Source organism: Geotrypetes seraphini, chromosome 3 (genome assembly GCF_902459505.1).
Source record: "Geotrypetes seraphini chromosome 3, aGeoSer1.1, whole genome shotgun sequence".
In the NCBI taxonomy this organism is placed as follows: Eukaryota; Metazoa; Chordata; class Amphibia; order Gymnophiona; family Dermophiidae; genus Geotrypetes; species Geotrypetes seraphini.
In genome coordinates this window covers 334,803,145-334,827,749 of record NC_047086.1, presented here as the reverse complement: position 1 = coordinate 334,827,749, position 24,605 = coordinate 334,803,145, and the positions used below count along the sequence as shown (strand labels likewise).

Sequence of the window (24,605 nt, the reverse complement as noted above, 5' to 3'; positions counted from 1 at the left end):
GGGGATAGATTCTGTACAAACAGAAGGCAATTCTTCACCCAGAGGGTAGTAGAAAGCTGGAACGCTCTTCTGGAGTCTGTTATAGGGGAAAACACCTTCCAGGGTTTCAAGACAAAGTTGGACAAGTTCATGCTAAACTGGTGAGACTAGAGTCATTTGGAGCACTGGTCTTGACCTTGGGGCTGCCACGTGAGCAGACTGCTGGGCAGGATGGACCACTGGTTTGACCCAGCTGCGGCAATTCTTATGTTCTTACGCACATATAGGAAACACAGTAATGAGAATCTCTACCCAGTCCTCTCGGAAAGCTGGAAGGAAGGAAAGAAGAGAAACTGGTTGACATGAAAGGTTGATACCACCTTAGGAAGAAACGATGGTATGGTCCTAACCGACACAAGAAAGACTGCTTTCAACATCACATCCTTCAGAGTTGCTTTGGACAAAGGATCAAACGGGGCCTTCTGTAACTCCCCCCCCCAAGGACTACCGTAAGACTCCACTCCCGACCAAGCTTCTTAATAGGTGGACAAATATGTTGCACACCTTTGAGGACCTGAACTACATCAGGCTGCAAAGCAAGGGAAGAGCGAGCCACGCAGCCCCTGTAACAAGCAATAGCTACCACTTGAACTTTAAGGGAATTATACGCCAAGCCCTTGGCTACGCCGTCCTGCAGAAAAGAAAGAATGTTAGAGAAGCCTGGAAGGGCGCAAGACCCTGAGCAGCACACCAAGAATCTAAAACCCTCCAGACTCTAGCATACGACAGAGGTAGATATATTTTTAGCTTGAAGAAGAGTCAAAATAACCTGCTCTGAATATCCCCTATGGCTCAGCCGTGACCTTTCAAGAGCCAGGCCGTTACAAACAAAGTGGGACGGATTTTCCATGTTGATCGAACACTGGGTTAGCAAATCCGCAGTCACTGGGAATGTCAACTGTTCACCTGTCGACAGATTTATCAGGTCCGCATACCATGGACAATCCAGAGCTACCAGGATTACTGTGCCCTGAAAGCGAGCTATGCAACGTAACACACCTGATCATTGGCCAAGGAGGAAACACAAAGGAGAAAACTCTGAGGCTATGAAAGAGCCAACACATCTACTCCCTCCGACTCCCGCTCCCTGAGCCTGCTGAAGAATCGAGGAAGCTTTGCATTTTGAGATGAGGCCATGAGGTCTTTTTCCAGGAGCCCCCACGTTTGCACAATGAGTTCCCATTCTCCGGGATCCAGAAGATTTCTGCTGAGGACGTCTGCCTAAACATTTACTTGTCCCGCAATGTGAGCCGCCGATAGTAGAGGAAGATGAATTTCTGCCCATTAAAGTAGAACCATTGCCTCACTTGCCAACTGAGGACTTTGCGCACCTCTCTGCCTGGTGATATGCCACTGCCGTGACACTGTCCGAAAATACCCTTGTCGGTCGGCTCTGAATCATGGCCTGAAACTCTAACTTGATCGCTCTCAATTCCAGAAGATTGGTCTCCGGAGGAGGCTCAGTGGTCGATCAGACTCCCTGTGCTGAGGACTGAAGGCACTGAGCCCCCCATTCCAACAGAAAGGCATCTGTGTTAACTATGATCCAGTCCAGTGTTGCCAGTGGCATTCCTTTGAACAGATTGATCTTGCTGAGCAATGCTCGAGGAGTCCACTGTAGATGATTGTAGTCCTGAGACACCAGGGACCACCAGGATAGAAGTGACTGCTGCAACGGCCTCATGTGAAAGCGAGCCCAAGGAACCACTTCCAGAGCTGCCCTCATTGATCTTAGAACTTGCACATAATCCCATACTCTCGGTCTGGGTGATTGAAGAAGTAGGCCCGGTCTCTGGGTAGCAACACCTTCCCAACCTCTGATCTTCAGAGGAGCAGCTTGAGGGCTGGCATAATTGCAGATTTCTGGCTGGCACTACAGAATGGGAACCTGAACCTTGGTTCCTCTAGTTCCCAGATAATTTGTCTGGAACCCTGAAAGAAAGACTCTCTAGGTAGTCTCCTGTGGCATACTGGCGAGAGCACCAGGAGCCATGAAAGGACTTCTGGCTCTGGCCTCTAGCTGCATGGGGACTGCTGTCTGGTAAAGATCTTGTACACTGGCCATAAGATCTAGGCCCTTGCCAAAAATGTATCTGTCCCCTGAAAGGGAACCTGCTCAGCATTGCTTTAGGAGAATGAATCACCTGCCTGTTACCTGATCCAAAGCATATTATGGGTGGAAATCGAAAGTGCTGAGACTTTCCCCTTGACTTTGATTATATCAGAGTGCAACTGCTATGTAGGTTATTCCTACCAACACCAGCTGAGATGATAGTTCAGAGTGTCAGGCTCCGATTTTGTAGCCTAGAATTAGACGCGTGCCACAAAGGAGGCTGCAGCCTTAACCCCTAAGAGAAGAAGTGTTCCGAGTCTCCAAAGAAGACTGCATGCTGGTCTGTTCTGCAGACTTTACCGGGGGATTTCTGCCTTGTGCATAAGCCTGCCAGAAAAGATGAATGAACTCTGGTGTTAAAGGTCCGAGGGGTCAACTTTCCTTGCCCCCGAGTAGAACAAATGTCTTTTCTTGGGCTGCGAAGCATCTATGCCCTTACAGCACGGAGTCCTGCTGTCCCAGGGCTCCAGAAGGTGTTTTATTCCTCCCAAAGGGACCATCTGCTGTTCTACAGCCCTAGAGGCCTGTGGAAGGGCTAAGCCCGAAGCTCCCGTCCATCTCCACATGGCATGTGGTACAAAGGTGCTTTTTAGCCGCCTATCCAGCGCAAATAAGGCATGAAATAGTAGTATTAAGGTCTGAAGACTCCATCCCTACCAACTGAAGCAAAACGATAGGTTAAGTTCTTACCTTGGTAATCTGGGTTGGAAATCTGAGTTCTGTTAGGATACATGGAGTACAATACTTCCGCTGTTGATTTCCATTTCCTGCAAACTGCATAAGAATATCCCTTTATGAACTTGAGAACTCCTCCCCTTCTACAGTGGAGCACAACACCCTCCTCAGTTGGTACCATCGTAATCGAACTTCATTGAAACATAAGAAAAGAGAAGGAGAGTCGCGGGGAACTTCCCCAAGAGCAAAAAACACTCACATGAGTAACATAGTTCCAACCTGCTAAGGGTAATAAGCAGGAGGTATGGGACCCTTCCAGGAGGAAAGAGAAAGGGAAACCCAATACTTGAAACATATCTTTTTCTTTATCTTGGGTATAATAGCAGAGGTTCCGAGACAAGACACTGGCAATATCAGAGTCAGAAATCAGGCAAATCAAAATAAGTCAACACAGGGAGGGTAGTATGGACTCCTGTGTATCCTAACAGAACACAGATTACCAAGGTAAGAACCTAATCTGTGGTTCTGTTGCAGAACACAGGAGTACATACTCGAGTTGATGTACCAAAGCAGTGCCATACATCTAGAAAGGGACAAATAAGCTTGCCTGCAGAACAGAGGACCCAAAAATGGCATCCTCTTAAGCTGCCACATCTACTCTGTAGAACTTTGTAAAAGTGTGAAGAGTAGTTCAAGAAGTAGCTCTGCAGATTTCATCAAGCGAAACACCCTGGGATTCCCCTCAGGAGGTTGCTACACCTCTGGTTGAATGTGCTGCCTGGGAAAGAGGTGACTGTTTCCCAGTGGAAATGTAGGAAGAGGAAATAGCCATGCGGATCCATCTGGCAATGGTTGCCTTGGAGGCTGGCCTGCGCTCTCTGAAGTGGCTGCTCAGTGCAAAAAGATGATCAGAAAGCCTGGAGTCATTAATCCTCTCCAGGTAGAGGAGCAGGGCCCTGCGCACATCAACTTCCACAGAAGTTTATCTTGTCTGGACGAACCCATAGGCTGAAAGGTGGGCAGAAGAAACTCCTGATTAATACAGAAGGCAGAAACCACCTTTGGAAGCAAGGAAGGAATTGTGTGAAGTGAAACACGCAACTCCGTGAAACAGAGCCATGGTTTCCTGCAGAGAGAGCCTAGAATTCAGAGATCCTTCCTGCCGAGAAAATGGCAACCCAAAACACTGCCTTGACTGCAAGGTAGCCTCCAAAAGAGGATCAAAAGAAGCACAGACCAGGCCCTTCAAGACCACAATGAGGTAATTTTGTTATCATCTGCAAAGAGGCAAACCTTTAAGCAATGTCGCTCATAAACACATTGAATAGGATTGGCCCCAGCACCGATCCTTGAAGGACTCCACTACTCACCTTTCCTTCCTCTGAGCGAATTCCATTAACCAGCACCCTCTGGCATCTGTCAGTCAACCAGTTTACCACTTCGGGTCCTAACTTCAGCCCATCAAGTTTAAGAGCCTCCTATGAGGAACTGTGTCAAAGGCTTTGCTAAAATCTAAGTAAATTACATCTGTTACATATGTCCTTGGTCCAATTCTCTGGTTGCCTAATCAAAAAATTCAAATCAGTTTCATTTGGCACAATTTACCTTTAATAAAACTATATTGCCTCGGATGCTGTAACTCATTTGATTCTAGGAATTTCACTTATCTTTTCTTTCAGTAACGCTTCCATTATTTTTCCAGTAATGGAAGTGAGGCTTATTGGTCTGTAGTTTTCCGCTTCATCTCTGTGGGCACTTTTATGAATTGGCACCACATCCCACTTTTCTCCAAGCCCCAGGAACCACTCCTGTCTCCAAAGATTTGTTGAACAAATCTTTAATAGGACCCGCCAGAACCTATGAACTCCCTCAATAACCACTTTCAATTTTTCAAGTTGCTCAAACACATTCTTCCATGAATAGTGCAGTATCTACTCCATTCTCGTGTGTAACTTTGCCAGATAGAAAATCTTGATCTTTCTCTAGCTTGCAGGAAGGCAAGAATCACTGAAATGGGAGCTCTTTGACACACCAGATCTTAGCATAAGCCGCAACTGTTGCCGGCTTCTTGGTCCTAAGGAGAATTATTCTTCAAAAAAAAAAAAAGCCATCTTTCCTGCTCAGCCCTTCTTCGGCTCCAGCCACCGCAAGGGAAGGAGTTGGCCGGCGTGGGAGACCAACTCCGCCTCCAACAGCCCTTGCTGAACAGTCCGCTGCCTCCAATCTGCCTGCCTGGCTTAAGTCTCCATGTACAAATTCCATTGTGAACTGTTCAGTTACTTGATTGCATTATCAAGGCTCCTACCCGATTAGCCACCGCCAAGCTCCTCCGCTGGAATTTGTCCAGTTACTAGACTCTACCCATTGCTAAGGCTCTTTCTAGACTTAAAAAAAAAAAAATTGTTTTTAATAATAACATAATCACTACCTTAACCAGCCCCCCTGATATCCTCCTGTTTCAAACTTTCACTCTGAGATTAATAGGTCCCCCGCTCACCCTGAACTGCCTCCTTTAATCCACCCCTCTGCTTGGAGATTTCATTTAAGCCAACCAAAAAAGCCCACCATGAAGCCACCCCTTTGGGTCCTTCTCCTCCTACTCTTCTCATCTCTCAACACCTCCCTCTGCCTGAAACCTCCCTCTCCCAACCTGCTCGACTCCCCAAATAGTCACAATATTGGCCCTGGCACCAGAATCCCCACCCTGACGCGCCCCAGGAATCACCCCACCAGAAAAAACCCCCGCAAAGTCAATCCCACCTCTCTAAAGCCTGTCCCCCATGCTAACCTCCCCTGCCATGCCTCTAACTCTCTCACCCCTGTCCCGACCCTTTACTGCAACACCAGATCCGTATGCAATAAGACTCAAATTCTGAAGGACCTCCTCGAAGACCTTGACCCTGGATTCCTGTGCATCACAGAATCATGGATCTCAAAAGACGACCTCTTCACACAAAACGAACTCTGCTCCCATGGCTACCAAGGCCTCTTCTCACCCAGAATCAATCATAAAGGAGATGGCCTGGCTCTCCTCTACAAATCCTTCTTTGATGTCCAGCTCTTCGAAAGAGGCTGCCACGCTTCATTAGAATATATGCTAGCCTCAGTCAATGACGAGCTCCGCCCTCACCCACTGGGCATCCTGTTATTATACCGTCCACCTATCCCTTGGTCCAATTCCTCTGACCTCGTCTTCGAGACCATAACTAACGCCTTTCTCAAATTCCAAAGATTACTAATCATCGGAGACGTTAATCTCCACCTTGACGACACCACCAGCAAGGACACGATAGAATTCAATGACTTCCTCACCTCCCTAGGTTTCTCTCCCCCCCCCCCCACATCCGCTCCTACCCATGAAAAGGGGCACACCCTAGACTTCATCCAGTTCCTCGACCTCACCGCTTATAAAACGTCTGCTGAAGACACCCGTTGGGAACACGTCCCATGGTCAGACCATCTCCTAGGGGCCTTCTGCCTCCCCATCTTCATGTCTCATCTTGGATCCCCTCCCCGATCCCCCAATTCTATTACCTTCCGGAAAAAAATCTCGAGCGATCTGTTCTGGACCAAATTCCTCAAACACCTCCCCTCCATTCCCAAGTTTGCAGACTCTGAAAACAATTGGCACAACTGGATCGCCCTCTCCAAGTCTACCTACCACTCCCTCGCCCCCCAAACCACTAAATCCATCACCTATCCCCATAAAGCCCCTTGGTACCTTCCACTCCAGAGACCTGAAACAAAAATGTCGAGCCTTAGAGCTAAAATGGAAAAAATCCAAATCCCCATCTGACAGACAGGCCTGGAGAGTCAATATCAAGCTCTACAACTCAATATTAAAAAAAGCAAGGAAGAACTTCTATGGAGACAAGATCTCCAAATCCAACAACCAGAATAGCAGACTGTTCAACATTTGGCGCTCCCTAACCACTAAAAATGACTCCACCCTTCTCCCCTCATCTCCTTCAGCCGAGGTCTTAGCAAAATTCTTCAATGATAAGATCTGTCTTAAGGCGTTCCTTCCCGCCCGCAGTCTCCTACAACTCTCTGGTGCCCCCCGAACCCAACCCCACCCTAGCTGCTCTCAACCCCATCCTTGCCGACAGATCCTGGACTGCCTTCGAGCTCATATCTGATTCTCAGACCCTTAAACTCTGCCTCAAGTTAAAATCATGCAATTGCATCCTGGACCCATTTCCTTGCTATCTATTTGAGAAAATCCCCACAGGCCATCACATCTCTTACCAAACTCATAAATTCTGCCCTATTATCAGGCCTATTCTCCACTGAAATGGGACACATTGCACTGACCCCTTTACTGAAAAAAGCTGACCTAGACCCCCTCCATACCATCCAGCTATCGTCCAATAGCAAATATCCCTCTCCTCACCAAGCTGCTCGAGTCTATCATATCTACCCAGCTCTCTTCCTACTTAGAAAGATTCTCTATCCTCCTACCTTACCAATATGGCTTCAGATCCAACTTCTGCACCGAATCCCTATTGGCCTCTCTAATCTAAGGTTCAGCAACTGCATTCTCATAACAAGTTTGCTGTTCTTCTACAATTTGACCTCTCCGCAGCTTTTGAAATTGTCCACCACGACATTCTAATTTTCCAACTCTCCGAGATAGGCATTAGCTCCATAGTTCTTGATTGGTTCTCCAAATTCTTGCGCTCCTGCTCTTACATGGTTAACATGAGCGGCACCTCAACCTCCCCCTGGACCCCGACTTGTGGTGTCCCACAAGGTTCACCCCTCTCCCCAATCCTCTTTAACATTTACATGTCCTCCCTGAAACTACTCCAACTATCCCCCCTTGAAACTCTTTACACTTATGCTGATGACATCCTCGTCCTCCTTGAGACCGACTCGAACCTCACTAACCTCTCTACAAACATATCCTCATGCATAACGAACCTCCAATCCTGGGCATTCACAATGCAAATGAAACTGAACGAGTCCAAAACAAAACTCCTTTGGCTCGGCCCAAAATTAGTCCATTTACCCTCCTCCATCCCATTGTCCTCCGGCTCCTCATTACAGCTCGAGTTCTCAAGCAAAGTCCTGGGTGTCACCTTAGACTCTTCTCTATCCTTCAACGACCATCTCCAATCCTTGGTAAAAAAATGCTTCTTTAGCCTTCACATGCTAAGGAAAGTCAGACCCTATTTTCACAAAAAACACTTCGCAGTCCTAGTACAATCCATCATCCTCTCCAGATTGGACTATTGCAATTCTATCTACCTCAGCCTAACCAAGAAAAGCCTCCACAGACTTCAGCGGATTCAGAACGCCGCAGCTAAGCTTATTCTCGCGAAAGGCAAATTTGATCACGTCTCGCCACTCCTGTCTAAGCTCCATTGGCTCCCAGTAATGCACAGGATCCATTTCAAATGTGCGTGCCTAGCCTACAAGATCCTACATGGCATCCTTCCTGCCGTAATCCCTCTATCCTGGAACTCCCCAACCCCTACCTCCTCCAGATCGTCCCAAATTTTTAAACTATCCTTCCCTTCCACAAAAGGTATCTCCCATGCAGGCAAACTTGGTTCATCCCTCCCCTTTAGAATCACTGAGATCTGGAATAACCTCACCTCCCCGCTCCGAACCTTAAGCTCCCTCCAACTTTTCCGTAAACACCTAAAAACCTAGCTATTCTCAAAACTGTAACACTTCACCCCTCTTAGGCCTCTCCCCCTTCCCCCACCCTTTTACACCTAACTCTTAATCTCTCCACTGTAGTTCCTCTCTCATCCTACTTCCTGTAAACCGTGCCGAGCTCTGCATCCGTGGAGATGGTGCGGTATATAAACCGAAGGTTTAGTTTAGTTATAACCACAACCTCTGAATAACCCTTCTGAATCAAGGCCACATGCTCAAACATTATGCCAAGACCAAAGCAAACCAGCTTCTCCATCAGAACTGGGCCTTGACTGAGAAGTCGCGGATAACAGGCCACTTCAGGGGTCAGCCTCTCTGTAAATGCACCAGGTTCACGTACTAAGGTCTTTGTGGGCCAGTCAGGTGCCACAAAGATCATCAGACCTTAATGGGTAGCTATCCAGCTGATGATCTCACTCACCATGGCCCACAGTGAAAACACAGAAGCATATCTATGGGCCAAGGCTGGGCCAGTCCATCCAGCCCTATGTTTCCACATAGCCATGAGACCCAAGCCTGGTTTGCCCCAAGTCTGGACTATGAGGGAAAACGCCCTTTGAGACAGAAACCACTTTTTAGTCTCAGTCTGCCGGCTGAGAAAGTCTGCTTGGACATTCTCTATTCCTGCCACATGGGCTGCTGAGAGCCTGCAAGTGAAGTTCCACCCACTGGAACAGCATCTGAGCCTCAAAGTGAAGGGCTGCATTTCTGGTGCCCCATGTATGTTTATGTTAAGACACCCCGACTGCTTTCCCCATCAGAAAGGTCAGCTGAATGGCTCTCAGTTCCAGATGACTGATGGACCAGCTGCTCTCAGAGGGGGACCACTTGCCTTGGAGAGGATGACTTCATCAGAGGGTCCCCCCAGCTGATGAGGCTGGCATTTGTCATGAGGGTCATATGTATTGATTTGAAATGGCATGCCCCTCATCAAGATCTCCCATTGGAGACACCAACCTAAGTTACGCTCCGCCTCCGCCATCCAGGAGAGCAGTATCTGCAGGGAGTGATGTTGCAGGGACCATTTGGACAGAAGGGAGTGCTGAAGAGGGTGATATGAGCTCTCGCCCAAGGCACCACTTCCAAGGAGGCTGCCATCGAGCCTAACACCTGCAGATACTGCCAGGCCATGGGGCTTGGAAGGGCCAAGATTGCCAGCATCTGGGTCCTGAGCTTCTGTTTGCATGACTCAGGAAGAAAAACACAGCCCTGTACCAAGTCGAAGAGGACCCCCAGATACTCCAAACACTCAGTTGGCTGAAGTTGACTTTCCAAAAGGTGACTATCCAGCCCAGGTCCTGTAAGAGGCTCACCAGCTGCTGGACTGCATGCTCCTAGTCTGCCCTGATCAACCAACCGAAGGGGACTGCCGCAAACTGGAAGTGACACTGAAGCATATGAAATTTATCACCTGTGAGCCAGAAAGATGGGGATGTGAAAATACACATCCATCAAATCCAGAGAGGCAAGGAATTCTCCTACAGCCATCGCTGCTATGATGGAACCGTTTCCATGCAAAAGTGGGGGACTTTCAGGGTCTAGTTCAGACTTTAAATCTAGAATAGGGAGCTAGTTTTAAGGCACAAATATCTTAAGAGTCATTGCACTGTTGCTCAGACTCTGACTTGATTCTCCGACCATCTGTTTGGAAAGTCAAGGAAGAGATCCTGAGCCCTTCCTGATAATGTCTAGCACCCCATGGTTGGACAAGATCTGTTCCCATTTTTCCTGAAAGCCACCCTCCGATAAGAGAAGAATTAACCATCCTCCTGGTGTCATTGCTGCTTTGAGGCTGAGCAACCCCAAGAACCTGCGGATTGCTGTGCCGATAACTACCACATCTGTCTGGACCCCCTGAAAGGGCCTCAGAGGAGTAGCTAGAGGAAAATTGGCGAGCTCTTCAAGAGGCATGAAAATGAATTCTATTGCCTCTGGCAGGCTGACTGCTACTATCCGGGAGGAATTTGGGGCGGCGATCCACCACACTGGCCATGAGGTTGTCCAGCCCTTTGTAAACAGCTTCTGCCCCTTGAAGGATAATCTGCTTAGAGTAGCCTTGGAGGCTGAATCGTCCACCCACTGTCTAATCCACAGAATCTGGCAGGCTGAAATGGAGTAAGCTGAAAACTTACTCAGGAATCCAATGATGTCAAAAAACATTGGCCACATAATCCATGCCCTCCTTAAACATATGGGGATAGGCGGCCCCAAGCTCTGAGAGACTAGTTTGCAGTCTGGCATAATAGGCACACCAAGAAGGAAGTGGCTTCTGTAGCTTTGATACCCAAAGTCAGCACTCAAACTTGACTTTTCAGGATTGCATCCACTCTACGGTCCTGTGTGTTCTTCACCATCACTTCGCCATAACTAGGAAGGGAGGTGTGCTTGGTCACTTGCTCCAGAGTTAACCTTCAGTTAGATAAACAGTTGCTTGAAATCCTGAGCCATAGGATAGAGCAGAGACATAGCTTTGGCCACCTTAAATGAGCCTTCAGGATTCTCCCACTGGTCAGTGACCAAACAGGTAAGATCTGGGTGAGCCGTAAAAAAGTCCATGATGCAGCACTGCAAGGTTGAAGGTTTCTGGGCATTGAGCTTCAGTAGAGACAGAGTGTCAGAAATGACATAGGAAACTGAAGCTGATCTGAAGGATATGAAACTGCTCGAGAGGGTGCAGAGGCGAGCAACGAAGCTGGTAAAAGGTATGGAGAACTTGAGCTATGAAGAACGACTTAGAAAACTGGGACTGTTCTCCCTCGAGAAGAGGAGACAGAGAGGATCTGATTGAGAGACTTTTTAAAATAATAAAAGGAATCGACAAAATAGAGCAGGACAAAAAGTTATTTATGTTGTCAAATGTGACTAGGACAAGAGGTCATGAACTGAAGCTGAGGTGGGACAAGCCCAGGACAAATGCCAGGAAGTTCAGCTTCACACAGCGAGTGGTGGACATCTGGAACTCTTTCCCGGTGGAGATTGCTGCGGAAACCACCGTTCTAGGATTTAAGGGCAAGTTAGATGCACATCTCCTTGAAAGGTGCATAGGAGGGATACGGGTGACTAAGTTTTTGCCAGGTTAAACCTGGCTGGGCCTCCGCATGAGCGGGTCATAGGACTTGATGGACCCAGGGTCTCTTCCGGAGATGGCAGTTCTTATGAATAGGTGATGCATGGAGGATATTGGACCCTGAAAGGGATCCCACATCATCCACATTGTAGAAGAGCCCAGTGAAAACCAAGGCATGGAAAGGAACTTCCAATCAATCCAATCCTGCTCTGAAGGGTCACAGACACTGGTTGCTAGCATGGTATGAGACAGGGATGCCTGTTTGGGAAAAGGATCCCCCTTAGGCAGAGCAGGCGAGCACAGTGCTTCCTGGTCTCTTTAAATAGACTTTCCATAAAAGGCTGACAAAATCTGAGAAATCTTGCATCAGGAGACCCGAGGCTCCTTGATTAACTCCAAGTTTCCAAGTTTATTATAAGATTTGATTAATCGCCTATTCAAGGTTCTAGGCGATGTACAACAATTACAGATTTCGGGTAAAAATACATATTTATAACAACTTAAAACAAATCAAAATAGTCTGAAATACTTAACATGACTAAACATTACAATATAACAATAAACATACGTGACAACAGTAGGTAAGGTAATGGAAAGAAATACAATTCAATATAAAAGAAACATTTAAGGATAAAAACAATAGGGAGAGGTACGGAAATTTGAAATGGACTGAAAAAAGATTCAATATAAAATGTAGAAAAATCAATTAATCGCTAAAAGCATCTTTAAAAAGAAATCCTTTAAGGTTGCTCTTAAATTTATCTAAAATTCTTTCTTCTCTTAAATAAATTGGCAAGGCGTTCCAGGCTAGAGGAGCCGTAACTGAAAAAATAGAATGTCGTCTTGTACCTATAACTTTTAACGATGGAACAACTAATAAATGTTGATCAGTTGACCGTAACACTCTTGAAGTTTTATAGGGAATTAAAAATTTATAAATAAAAGCCGGAGTCTTAAAAATTATTGATTTAAAAGTGAGCAAATTCAATTTATACATTATTCGATATGAAACTGGCAACCAATGAGCTTTCTCGAGCAACGGTGCAACGTGGTCAAATTTCTTAGCGTTTTCAATAAGTTTAATCGAGGTATTTTGGATAATCTGCAGGCACTTAATTTCCTTTTGTGCTATTCCTTTAAATAGGGCATTACAATAGTCTATCTTTGAAATTACTAAGGAATGTACCAAAATATTCAGGGATTTTGGACAAAGAAATTTTTCCATTGAACGTATTTGGCGGAGACTATAAAAAATAGATTTCACAACATGACTAATATGGTCATAAGTTAATTTTTCGTCAAAAATTACTCCGAGAATCCTGATCTTATGAATAAGTTTCAAAGGAATACCTCTAATAGTAATTGGGTTATAGAGAGTAAATGTATCTTTCCATGGGAATAGTAAGACATTTGTTTTACCAATATTTAGAGCAAGTCTATTTATTTCCAGCCACTGATGAATCTGGTCGAGTTTGGAATTAATATTGGCTATTTCATAAGAACTGTTGGGATCTAAGGAATGTAAAAGTTGTATATCGTCCGCATATGCGAATACAGTAAAACCTATGGATTGACAGAGGGTCATGAGGGGGGTCGAGAAAAATATTGAATAAAAGAGGAGAAAGAATAGATCCTTGTGGGATTCCATATGGAACCGAGATACTTTCCGAGGTGGTATTATTAAAGTTGACTGAAGAAAAACGGTTGTCAAAGTAAGAGTAAGTCAACTCCAGACTGATTAACTCCAGACTGGAGAAGAGCAGTTGCATCTTCTGCCACCATGCGCTTGTGTTTCGCCCCATCGCTGCTCAGTTTGTCCGAGCAGGATCTCTTCCCCTTCGACTAGTTTTACCGGGATTTAGGAGGTTCCCAAGGCCTTGGAAGACTGGGTGAGAGTCCGAAGTTCCTGCCTCTTCCTCCCGCAGCACGTGGAACATGGTCACTCCTCAACCAGCAAATCTACGTTAACAGACACAGGATAGAACTAGAAAGGTCTGGGGCATCCAATCAGAGGCAGTCACTTAAAACAAGTAGCTTTGAAGTAGAAAAAAGGAGTTTAAAATCAGATTGCTAGAAATTAAGATGGCCACCGTAAAAAAAAAATCATGCCAAAAACATGCCATTGGAGAATGACATGACAAAATTTGTCACCATCCCTGCGGATAACCACAGGAAACCATTCTGCATCATTCTTTAGTGTATTTCAATCTCAGTCCTTCTACGCCAGTGGTCTCAAACTCAAACCCTTTGCAGGGCCTCATTTTGGGTTTGTAGGTACTTGGAGGGCCTCAGAAAAAATAGTTAATGTCTTATTAAATGACAATTTTGCATGAGGTAAAATTTATAGTTTATAAATCTTTCCTTTTGGCTAAGACTTAATAATAATATTGTAATTTATAGCTAAAGAGACATATGATCAAGAAACTGTTTTATTTTACTTTTGTGATTATAATAAACATACCGAGGGCCTCAAAATAGTACTTGGCGGGTCGCATGTGGCCCCTGGGCTGCGAGTTTGAGACCACTGTTCTACACCAACATTCTTCAGTGCAAGGCTTGAGGGTCAGTGGTTGTACCCAATCATACTCCGATTCTTCCCTCTCTCCATAAAGAATGACATGGGGATGTGCGGTTATCCGCAGGGACAGTGACAAATTCTGTCACCGTGTCAATCTCTAGATGGAGCTACTGTGTTTCCCCGAAAATAAGACCTACCCTGAAAATAAACCCTAGCATGATTTTCAGGGTAGGTTTTAATATAAGCCCTACCCCAAAAATAAGCCCTAGTTGAAGCGCTTATTTTGGGGATAGGGGAAAGCAAAATAAAAAGTTCACTGCTGCTGGTATCGGGATCTTCCTAAATGCCACAGCAGACCCTTCCATCTCTCCATCCCCTTGCCGACTGAAAGACTGACATATTACCTACTTCCAAAATGCAGCATCGCGGCAGCAATCTAAATGGGCTGCTTTGGACCATCAGCAACATGGCAGTGTAATATCCCGACGTGAGAAGGCCCGAAGCAGCCCATTTAGATTGCTGCCACGATACTGCCTTTTGGAAGTAGGTAATGATGTCAGTATCGCAGTCAGCGTGGGGAGGGAGAGATGGAAGGGGAGAGATGGAAGGGGAGAGATGGAAGGGTCGGTGAGGATTTAGCTGCGTGGCAGGGGGGATAGAAAGATGCTGTGGGTTTCTGATTGGGCAGTTTCCCTGAAAATAAGACAGTGCATTTTTGGGGCCCAAAAATAATATAAGACAGTGTCTTATGTTCGGGGAAACATGGTACATGTAAAAATAAAAACTAGCAATTTTAGGGTTTTAGAGGGAGACCCAAATACTAACCCCAGAAGCCCCTAAAACTAATTTTAGACCCTTCCCCCCCCCCCGATGTTTCCCATTGGGACTAATGGGAGTACTCACTGACTTCAGATGCCCGTTTGTCTGAATCAGCCTGGCCTCAGGGAAAAGATTTCTGTCTCAGAAGTTGTTCAGATCCTTAATGGTCAAAGGAAATCATCTGGCTGCTGGGCAAATGAATCATGGCCATAGACTCCCACCCCACATAGCCATGGGAGGAGAAGTTACACAGCTAGCTCCCTGATATCCCTAAGGTTCTTACTCAGGAACCACACAACCTGCGATCAAGGGTCTGACCAAATCAGCACGCAAACTGTTCCTAGGGGGATGTATCCTGAACTCCTGAAGGGACCCAAAGCAGGCTGGCTCTGTAGAAATGCTTAGAGATTATCCTGGAAGTGGCAGTCCTCTCTCATGGGACTACATCCTTTCCCTGGAGCAGGGACCTCCAAGCACCAAAGCTACGAAGAACTTAAAAAATCCAGTGGAAAAAAAATGAAACAAAGAAAAATCCAAGAGCAGAGAAACACACACCTTCTGAGTTCACTTTCAGAAGGAATAACTGAGGAAGATGCTGTGCTCCTCTGCAGAAAGGGAGGAGTTCTGAAGTTCTTAAAGGGATATCCTTCTGCAGTTCGTGGGAAATGAGAACCAACAGCTCAAGTATGGACTCTTGTGCATCCACAACAGAACAAGGTGTTTTAAAGAAGTTTTAGAATTTTTTTTTTTTGGGGGGAGGGGGTGTTTGAACCTTGGGAAATTCAAGATGGCTGCCCTAGTAGTGTTTTGGTGCCAAAAACAGCTTAACACTTTAGGGCTGACCAAAATCAAAAAATTGGATTTTAGAGAAGGGGGGGGGGGGAAGAAGAGGACCAAAGGACTAACTTCAGAAACAGGTCATAACAGTATTTCAGCCTCCTCCCCTAATTTTCCCTATAGGCTGCCACAGCCTGTACTTGCAGACCATGTGCTAGGGAAATGGTGCTGCAGCCAGCCTCAGTTCCTTGAAAGTGTAGCTGGATCTGGAGGGATTCTCTGCCTCAAGCTGCCACACCAAGCTCTTTATTGGACCTTAGTTGGACTGAGTCTGAACCCCCCTGGACTGCAACAGAAGTGGAAATAAGGGGGGTGGGGATGAGGCAAAACTGCAGTACACCAAGGGATAGTATTGATGCCTAACAGTCTGCGCTCAAGTTCCTGACCAAGTCAAGGAAGCGAGCAAGTTCCAAGAGCCCAGAACCCTGAGCTCCACAAATCTTCAGTAGACTGGCTGCAAATGTCTCTGAAGGATATACCTGCCAACTGCAGACTAAAGTTTGCTCCTCTCCAAGAAAGCACAGTAGTTCCTTGAGCCATATAAAAATCCCCCAGAAAAACACTGCAAAATGAAGAAATAAAGGGAGCAGATCAGAATACCACCTTCATGCTTGCTTATAGAAGGAAGAACTGAAGGAGACAGAAGAGACTGGGGAGAAGGAGCAGCAGCTGTAAAGCTTTGAGCTCTTCTGCAGTATATTCACGAGCAGGCATGGACAACCCTATGGTTCAGCATACCATCCCTATTGCACTGGAAACCTCAATTAGCTTGTGGGAAGAAACAGCCACGGGTATACTAACACCTAAGCTTAATTCCTCTCTGCATTGCTCAGCAAACAAACTTGGGCAACCCTGTGGTTAAGCCCGCAGTTGTTTTCTGCATGGGTCCCCGAGTGTTTTAAAGTTAATATCAAGAATAGCTTTATTTAGGCCTGAAATGGAAAACAGCAAAGTGAAACATGTGTAAAACAAACTAATTCATTTAGTTGTTTTTATGCTAAAAAACAATAGGGAAAATGAACTTTCTACCTTCTCTGTGTCTTTGATCCTTTTAGGAGATTCTTCCAAAGGTGGTGAGTGAGGCCTCTTGGATATACCTGTGGGACTGACATTCGACTTTCCATTAAGGTGAGGTGGTGGCTGAGGATCAGAATGGGGCGGGGAGACAATACGATGAACCACATTTTGTCCCCCAACTGTAGGAATAGTACAGATTACTGAAGGTTCACTTATTGGAACTGTAGACTCCACCTCTGTGTACAAAGAAATCTCCTTATAACTGTCATGGTGACATTCTTTCTTGAAGCTGGCTGTATTTAGATGCGTACTTGAACCAATAACTGGAATGGATAATCCTTTAACTGATTCTAAAGGAAGAGTCACATTCAATTGCTTCTCAATTGTGGTAGATTTTTTCTCAGATGTAGCACTTCTTTAAAGAAAACAGAAAAACACCCATCGTTTCTCTCTAGAACTGTTCAGTTCATAATTATGGAGTAAACACATGTTGCAAGTACACATTCAAACCAAATAGAAAGCAGAATACTCATATGTACTAAATACTGCAACCTGCTAAGTGTACTTGTGATTTGCTACTATAAAAAGCACACTCCTTGGAAACCTTTTCTACGAAAGCAAATTGCACAACTGCTTTCATTTGAAGGCTTTGTATCAATTTAAAATTTTCAAAAATGTGTTTTACTTTAGAGAACTGCCACAGGGAAAACATACCTGCACAAAGTTTAATGCTTGTTCTCTTACGTGTATGCAGTCTGGTACTATGTAGATGATGCAATTCAATGTATTCTTATCAAAGCCATCCTGACTTTTTGCTTAATGTAATGCAGTTTGTGGGCATTTATGCCACTGAGCTGAAAATGTCTCCAGACAGTGTAAAATATTGCCATTAGGATTTTTAGCAAGTATGCAACATGATCATATTTGAGGGCATGGCAATGTCTTATCATTGGTTGCCAATGTGTTACAGGATTCAGTTCAAGACATTTGCTCAGGCTAATAGAGTACCAGAATGGAGTACCTTGTTATTTATCCCTCTCTATTTCACATGTTTTTCCTCGCTCTGTTACATGACCACTGATTTTGATTTATCATTCTGCATGAAGTTGGAATATGCAAAGCATTCTTCTATTTATTTTATAGTTCCTTTGGGCTGCAGGTTAAGGCCTCCTATAAAAAAATATCCTATATAAAAAAGTCTGAGAACCTCAAAATAGTCTCATTTGCCATTATCCTGGAAATGGCAGGTTTTGTGCAGGCACACTTGCTTTTAACTGGGCAAATCACTTAATCCTCTACTGACACAGGTACAAAAGCTTAGACCAAGCCCAATGGGGGACAGAGAAAGTATCTGCATAGAATGGACTTTATATACTACTTTTCCACAGAATAGTATATAAAGTCCATGGCCTTTGTCCTTTCTCTCCTCATTGCTGACTTGCTTTCCAATGTTGTATAGAGTTACTACCCCTTATGTAAATTTTACTTGTAAAATGCCCTGACATTTTGCAATGAAAGGTAATGTAGCAAATCTAAACAAAAGGTGATTTTTCCCAACCAAAAATGTTAAGAATATCAGCTACATAGATTGCTTGCAGCACATCTAATTTGCCCTGGAGAATGCCTCCACACAGTGGGGGTAATTCTGTAAGGAATTGCCTAGTTTTAAACAGCATTAACTATGTAAATGGTGGTATTTTAGCTACTTCCATGCATAAATGGTCTTATACAGTAGAATACTGACTAGAGGAAAACATATGCATGTATTTTGCCGATAGACATTTATACCAGCTACAGGGCTTGTATAAGTGATCATAACTTAAAGTGTGATTTCTGACACTTGTGCTTCCTAGAATGCTTAATTTTAGGTTTTTGTATTTCTTCATCATTTTAATGTGTAACAGGAGTGGCTCTTAAACTTGTTCTGCGGGACCCCCAGCCAGTCGTGTTTTCAAGATATCCCTAATGAATATGCATGAGCAAGATTTGTCTATAAAAGTAGGTAGTAACAGAAACATGATAGCAGATAAAGGCCAAATGGTCCATCTAGTCTTCCCATCCGCAGTAACCATCATCTTTCTCTCTCTGAGAGATCCCTCGTACCTACCCCAGGTCCTTATGAATTCAGACAGTGTGTGTCTCCACCACCTCTTCTGGGAGACTGTTGCATGCATCTACCACCCTTTCTATAAAAGTATTTCCTTAGATTACTCCGGAGCCTATTACCTCAACTTCATCCTATGCCCTCTCATTGCAGGGTTTCCTTTCAAATGAAAGACTTGACTCATACGCATTTACAAAACGTAGGTATTTAAACATCTCTTATCATCTCCCCCTCTCCCATTTTTCCTCCATACGCCTTATGATGAAGACCACATACCATTTTAGTAGCCTTCCTCTGGACTGACTGCATCCTTTTTATATCTTTTTGAAGGTGCGGCCTCCAGAATTGTACACAATATTCTAAATGAGGTCTCAGCAAAGTTTTATACAGGGGCATCAATACCTCCTTTTTCCTACTGGTCAAACCTCTCCCTATGCAACCTCCTTCTAGCTTTTGCCGTCAATTTTTCAACTTGTTTGGCCACCTTAAGATCATCACATACAATCAAACCCAAGTCCCGCTCTTCTGTCATGCACATAAGTTCTTCACCCCCCTAAACTGTACCGTTCCCTCGGGCTTTTGCAGCCCAAATGCATGACCTTGCATTTCTTAGTATTAAATATTAGCTGCCAAATTTCAGACCATTCTTCAAGCTTCGCCATGTCTTCCTTCATGTTATTCACACTATCCTGCGTGTCTACTCTACCGCAGATTTTGGTATAATCCGCAAAGAGGCAAATCTTGCCCGACAACCCTTCAGCAATATCTTTTATAAAAATATTAAAGAACAGGGCCAAGAACAGAACCTTGAGGCACACCACTGTAACACCCCTTTCCTCAGAGCTATCTCCATCGATCACTACCCTCTGCCACCTTCCACTCAACCAGCTCTTGACCCAGCCCATCACTTTGGGACCCATCCTGAATGCACTCAGTTTATTTATTAGATGTCTGTGTTGAACTGTGAAAGGCTTTGCTAAAATCTAAACATCTTCTGTCCAATTCTCTGGTCACCCGGTCAAAGAACTTGATCAGATTTGTCTGACAAGACCTACCTCTAGTGAATCCATGTTGCCTCTGGTCCTGTAATCCACAGGATTCCAGAAACTTGGCCATTCTCTGTTTTAAGAGCGTTTCCATTAATTTGCTTACCATGGAAGTCAGACTTACCAACTGGCTGGGGTCCCCCAGGACAGGTTTTAAGAACCACTGTGTTACAATAAAGATGACTGAAAACCAGCAGAAAAGTTTTGTTCATTTTTGGTTTGCCCAATCCTCTTTCCTAATCAGTGATGGCTCCAGGCTTTGATATAGGCAGCAGACTATTACTTTCAGCAGGATGTTAAATTGGATAGGAGTCCTTAGGTATCAACAAGGGGCCTCAACAGAATCACAAGCATTAATAACTCTTCATCCTAAACGTTTGCCTCAAAGCAACTCATAACAAAAACGCACAATAAAACTATACAGAATTCTAAACAAAATTAATATCTAAAAAAAAAAAAATCTGAAATAAGTTAGTCTTTAAATATTTGCAGGAGAGAATAGGTTGGTTGTTTAACCCTTTATTTGGCATTGTTACTCAGAAGCAACATGTGCCTTCTATGGCTCATATGGGAGATCTGCATCTCCAAATGCCCATTACTTGGCACTGTTACTCTCGTTCAACATCAAGTTACATAAAGCAGCTGTTTTTACCAACTGCCAATTAAAGGATTAACAAGACAAACACTGTTCATATTTTGGGCAGCCTGATAAGTAAAGGAGCATTCAAAAACGCTCGTATTTCTCCCCTCATAGAAAGGTGTTTGATAAGAGTTAGCTCATCAACACCATGTCAATGGGGTCTACTGGTCTTTACAACTGTTCTTTTGAATTTTCACCCTGCTCTTAGACTGTTTAAAACAATTTTTTTCTTTGTCAAAATTTGGGAATTCATGGATTAAAATTAGCTTAAGATAAAAGTCTGAGTACTATAAAAGCCCTATCAAACGTTCAGAGTCAGCAGCAAGCAACTTGAGGTCCTTGGCAGCTGAAATTTTAACTTCAGTTCTTATTGTACATATACTGTAGAGTCCCTAAAATGTTGAAACACTGTAAAGAATACTAACCTTAGAGTTTCTGTCATGAGTAGATTGTTTGGATTGCACACATTATTGAAGGAAGTTGGAGAGGTAAAAGGTGTCTCTGTATCAGTGTCCCTGGAATTATCCAAGCAATTACCATCCAGTGATGTTCGTTTGGATTCTAAGCCACATGCATCTTGATTAATGTCTGGTATGCTTTGCTGGTCAAATGAGTATAAAAATTTTGATTAAAATTTTGTATAGAAAAACCTGTTTTCTTTAACACTTTCTTTGGATACATTAGAAGGAAGGGAGGAAAAACACTGGGGAAAATGAGTCCTAGGCATTATACTCATTTCACAAGAACTATGTGCAATCCTACCTTTTTTTTTTTCAGGAAGACTTCTGCAGGCAGAAAATTATGTAGTTGTTTCTTCCTTACATGAGTTGCTTCAATCTTCATCCCATCTTTTAACATGTTGATGTTACTTGCTTGCCTATATACTGAAACATTATCAAAAAAAAAAAAAAAATTACACACACTAAAGGCAGTATATTTTGGGCTTCTCTTTTTAGGTGTTTAAGTTTTAGGGTAACTATTAGTGCAGTAGACGGAGCCAGGGGAAATGCATTCAATTCCCAACTGCAAATCACTTAACCTTCCATTGCCCCAGGTACAAAATAATGTACTTGTATATAAATATACTGTACAAACAGCACAGTTACTTACCGTAACAGCTGTTATCCAGGGACAGCAGGCAGATATTCAACAGTGGGTGATGTCACTGACAAGAGCCCCGCAGCAGACAGCCTTGCAAGCAGACTTGCATGCGCGAGTGCCTTCCCACCCGAGTGAGGGCGCGCGTCTCCTGTGAGGTACCTCAGTTCAGATAGCTAGCTAAGAAGCCAACCAGGGGAGGAGGGTGGGTTGTGAGAATATCTGGCTGTTGTCAGACAAGCAGGCTGTTGTCAGACAAGCAGGCAGCATATTCAACAGTGGGTGACCTCCAAGCTAAGCATAGTGGGATGGAGGGAGAGTTGGCAAGCTAGGAGAAAATATTTTGTAAAACAGACTGGCCAAAATGGCCATCCCTTCTGAAGAAAGCATCCAGACAATAATGAGAGGTGAATGTATGAACCGAGGACCAAGTGGCAGACTTGCAGATTTCCTCAATAGGAGTTAATCTGAGGAAAGCTACAGACATCGCCATTGCTCAAACTCTGTGGCCTGTGACTTGACCCTGCAGAGTGAGATTAGCCTGAGCATAGCAGAAAGAGATGCAAGCAGCCATCCAGTTGGATATGGTTCACTTCGAGACAGGATGCCTCAACTTATTCTGTGAGGTTGAGTGCGTTGCAAGTAGAAAGCCAAGGCACGTTTACAGTCCAAAGTATGGAGCGCCACTTCTCCAGGGTGAGAATGAGGCTTTGGAAAAAAATACTGGAAAAACAATAGATTAATTGATGTGAAATTCTGAAACAACTTTAGGTAAGAATTTAGGATGAGTACAGAAGACCACCTTGTCATGGTGGAAAACTGTGAAAGGTGGATCCACAACCAAAGCTTGTAACTCACTGACTCTTCGAGCAGACATGAGGGCAATCAGGAAAACTACTTTCCAAGTAAGGTACTTGAGATGAGCTTTATCATTGGTTCAAATGGAGGCTTCATCTATTGAGCCAGGACAACATTGAGATCCCAGACCACTAGAGGTGGTTTGAGCGGTGGATGAACATTAAAAAGTCCTTTCATAAAGCGGGAAACCACAGGGTGTGCAGACAGAGGTTTCCCATCAAGAGGCTGATGAAAAGCAGCAATCGCATTGAGATTGACTCGGATAGATGTAGACTGGAGGCCAGACTGTGATAAGTGAAGTAAATAATCCAAAACAGAAGCCAAGGAGGTAGACATTGGCTCCATATGGCGAGTGGAACACCAAGCAGAAAAATCTAGTCCATTTCTGGTCGTAACACTGCCTAGTGGACGGCTTTCTGGAAGCTACCAAAATATCCTGTACAGACTGAGAAAATTGTAGAGAGTCTGTTAGGTGGAAAGGTACCAAGCTGTTAAGTGTAGAAACAGCAGAATGGGATGTAGCAAGGAACCTTGACTGAGTAAGCAGAGAAGGAAAAACCGGTAGAAGTAGAGGCTCCCTGGTGCTGAGTTGAAGTAGAAGGGAGTACTATGGTTGTCTGGGCCACCGAGGAGCTATCAGAATCATGGTGGCATGTTCTGTCTTGAGTTTTGACAAGAGTCTTGAGAATCGGAGGGAATGGAGGGAAAGCATAGAGAAACTGACCTGTCCAATCCAGTAGGAAAGCATCTGCCTCGAGACGCTGGGGAGAGTATATTCGGGAGCAGAATTGAGGCAGCTTGTTGCTGAGGGAAGAGGCAAAGAGGTCTATTTGAGGAGTCCCCCATCGAGCAAACACTTGATGTGGAGGCGAAGAATTGAGTATCCATTCGAGTGGTTGCAGAAGACGACTCAACTTGTCCGCCAGACAGTTGTGCTGACCCTGAATGTAGACAGCTCTGAGAAAGATGTTGTGAAGGACTGCCCAATCCCACAGCTTCCTGACAAAGGGAGTGAGATCCCGTCCCTCCCTGTTTGTTGAGATAGTACATAGCGATTTGGTTGTCCGTCTGGACAAGGACTACCTTGTCGTGAAGGTGTTGAAAAACTTTGAGGGCATTGAAAAATTGCTCCGAGTTCCAACAGACTAATGTGACAAATGATCTTGGGTACGGAGACTGTCTAGATGGGCTCCCCATGCGTAGGTTGAAGAGTCTGTTGTGAGAACCTTCTGATGAGGGAGATTGTAGAACAGCAAACCTCCTGGAAAGATTGGAAGAGAGCATGCACCAACAAAGGAGTTACTGTAATTGTTGAGAAAGCGGGTCGGTAGCTTGTTGCCACTGAGATGCCAGGGTCCACTGAGGTATGTGAAGGTGAAGTCTGGCAAAAGGTGTCACGTGAACTGTAGAAGCCATGTGTCCAAGCAGAACCATCATTTGTCTTGCTGAAATTGATGTGAGATGAGACACTTGATGGCAAAGGCGAATGAGGGTATCCCGATGTGGTGGAGGTAGAAATGCTCTGAGCTGGATAGTGTCTAGAGTAGCCCCAATGAACTGGAGAGAGTGAGATGGGGTCAACTTGGATTTTGGAAAGTTGACTTCGAACCCCAGACTTTGGAGGAACATAATAGTCTGTTGGGTCGCTGCAATAACCCCTTGTTGAGAGGGGGCTTTGATGAGCCAGTCATCCAGGTACGGAAAAATTTGAAGACCCTGGGTACGGAGGGCTGCAGCCACCAACACCAGACACTTCCTGAAGACTCTGGGGGATGAGGCGAGTCCCAATGGAAGAACTCTGTATTGTAGATGAAGATTCCTCACCCGAAATCTTAAATACTTGAGAAAGGCTGGATGAATCGTGATATGAGTGTAAGCCTCTTTGAGATCCAGAAAGCATAGCCAATCTTCCCGAGTCATCAGGGAATACAGAATTGGTAAAGAAAGCATCCGAAACTTCTCTGACTAGAAATTTGTTTAGGGCTCTGAGGTCCAGAATGGGTCACAAATCCCCTGTCTTCTTTGGAACTAGAAAATAATGGGAATAAAAGCCTATGTCCCGTTGGTTCAGAGGAACCTCTTTGACAGCTTGAAGGCGAAGAAGAGC

General features: G+C 44.6%; 1 protein-coding gene across 3 annotated transcripts in view; it reads right to left on the bottom strand.

Moving 5' to 3' along the window:
- Nucleotides 1-24,605, bottom strand: part of PAPOLG (poly(A) polymerase gamma) — a 144,952-nt gene that overhangs the window by 20,921 nt on the left and 99,426 nt on the right. For all 3 annotated transcript variants that reach the window (XM_033937949.1, XM_033937950.1, XM_033937951.1), the window contains exons 16-18: nucleotides 21,305-21,426; nucleotides 20,968-21,143; nucleotides 16,765-17,167 (exon numbers count right to left, since the gene is read on the bottom strand). In XM_033937949.1, the coding sequence (XP_033793840.1) occupies nucleotides 16,765-17,167; nucleotides 20,968-21,143; nucleotides 21,305-21,426 (701 nt within the window). The remainder of the gene's footprint in view (nucleotides 1-16,764; nucleotides 17,168-20,967; nucleotides 21,144-21,304; nucleotides 21,427-24,605) is intronic.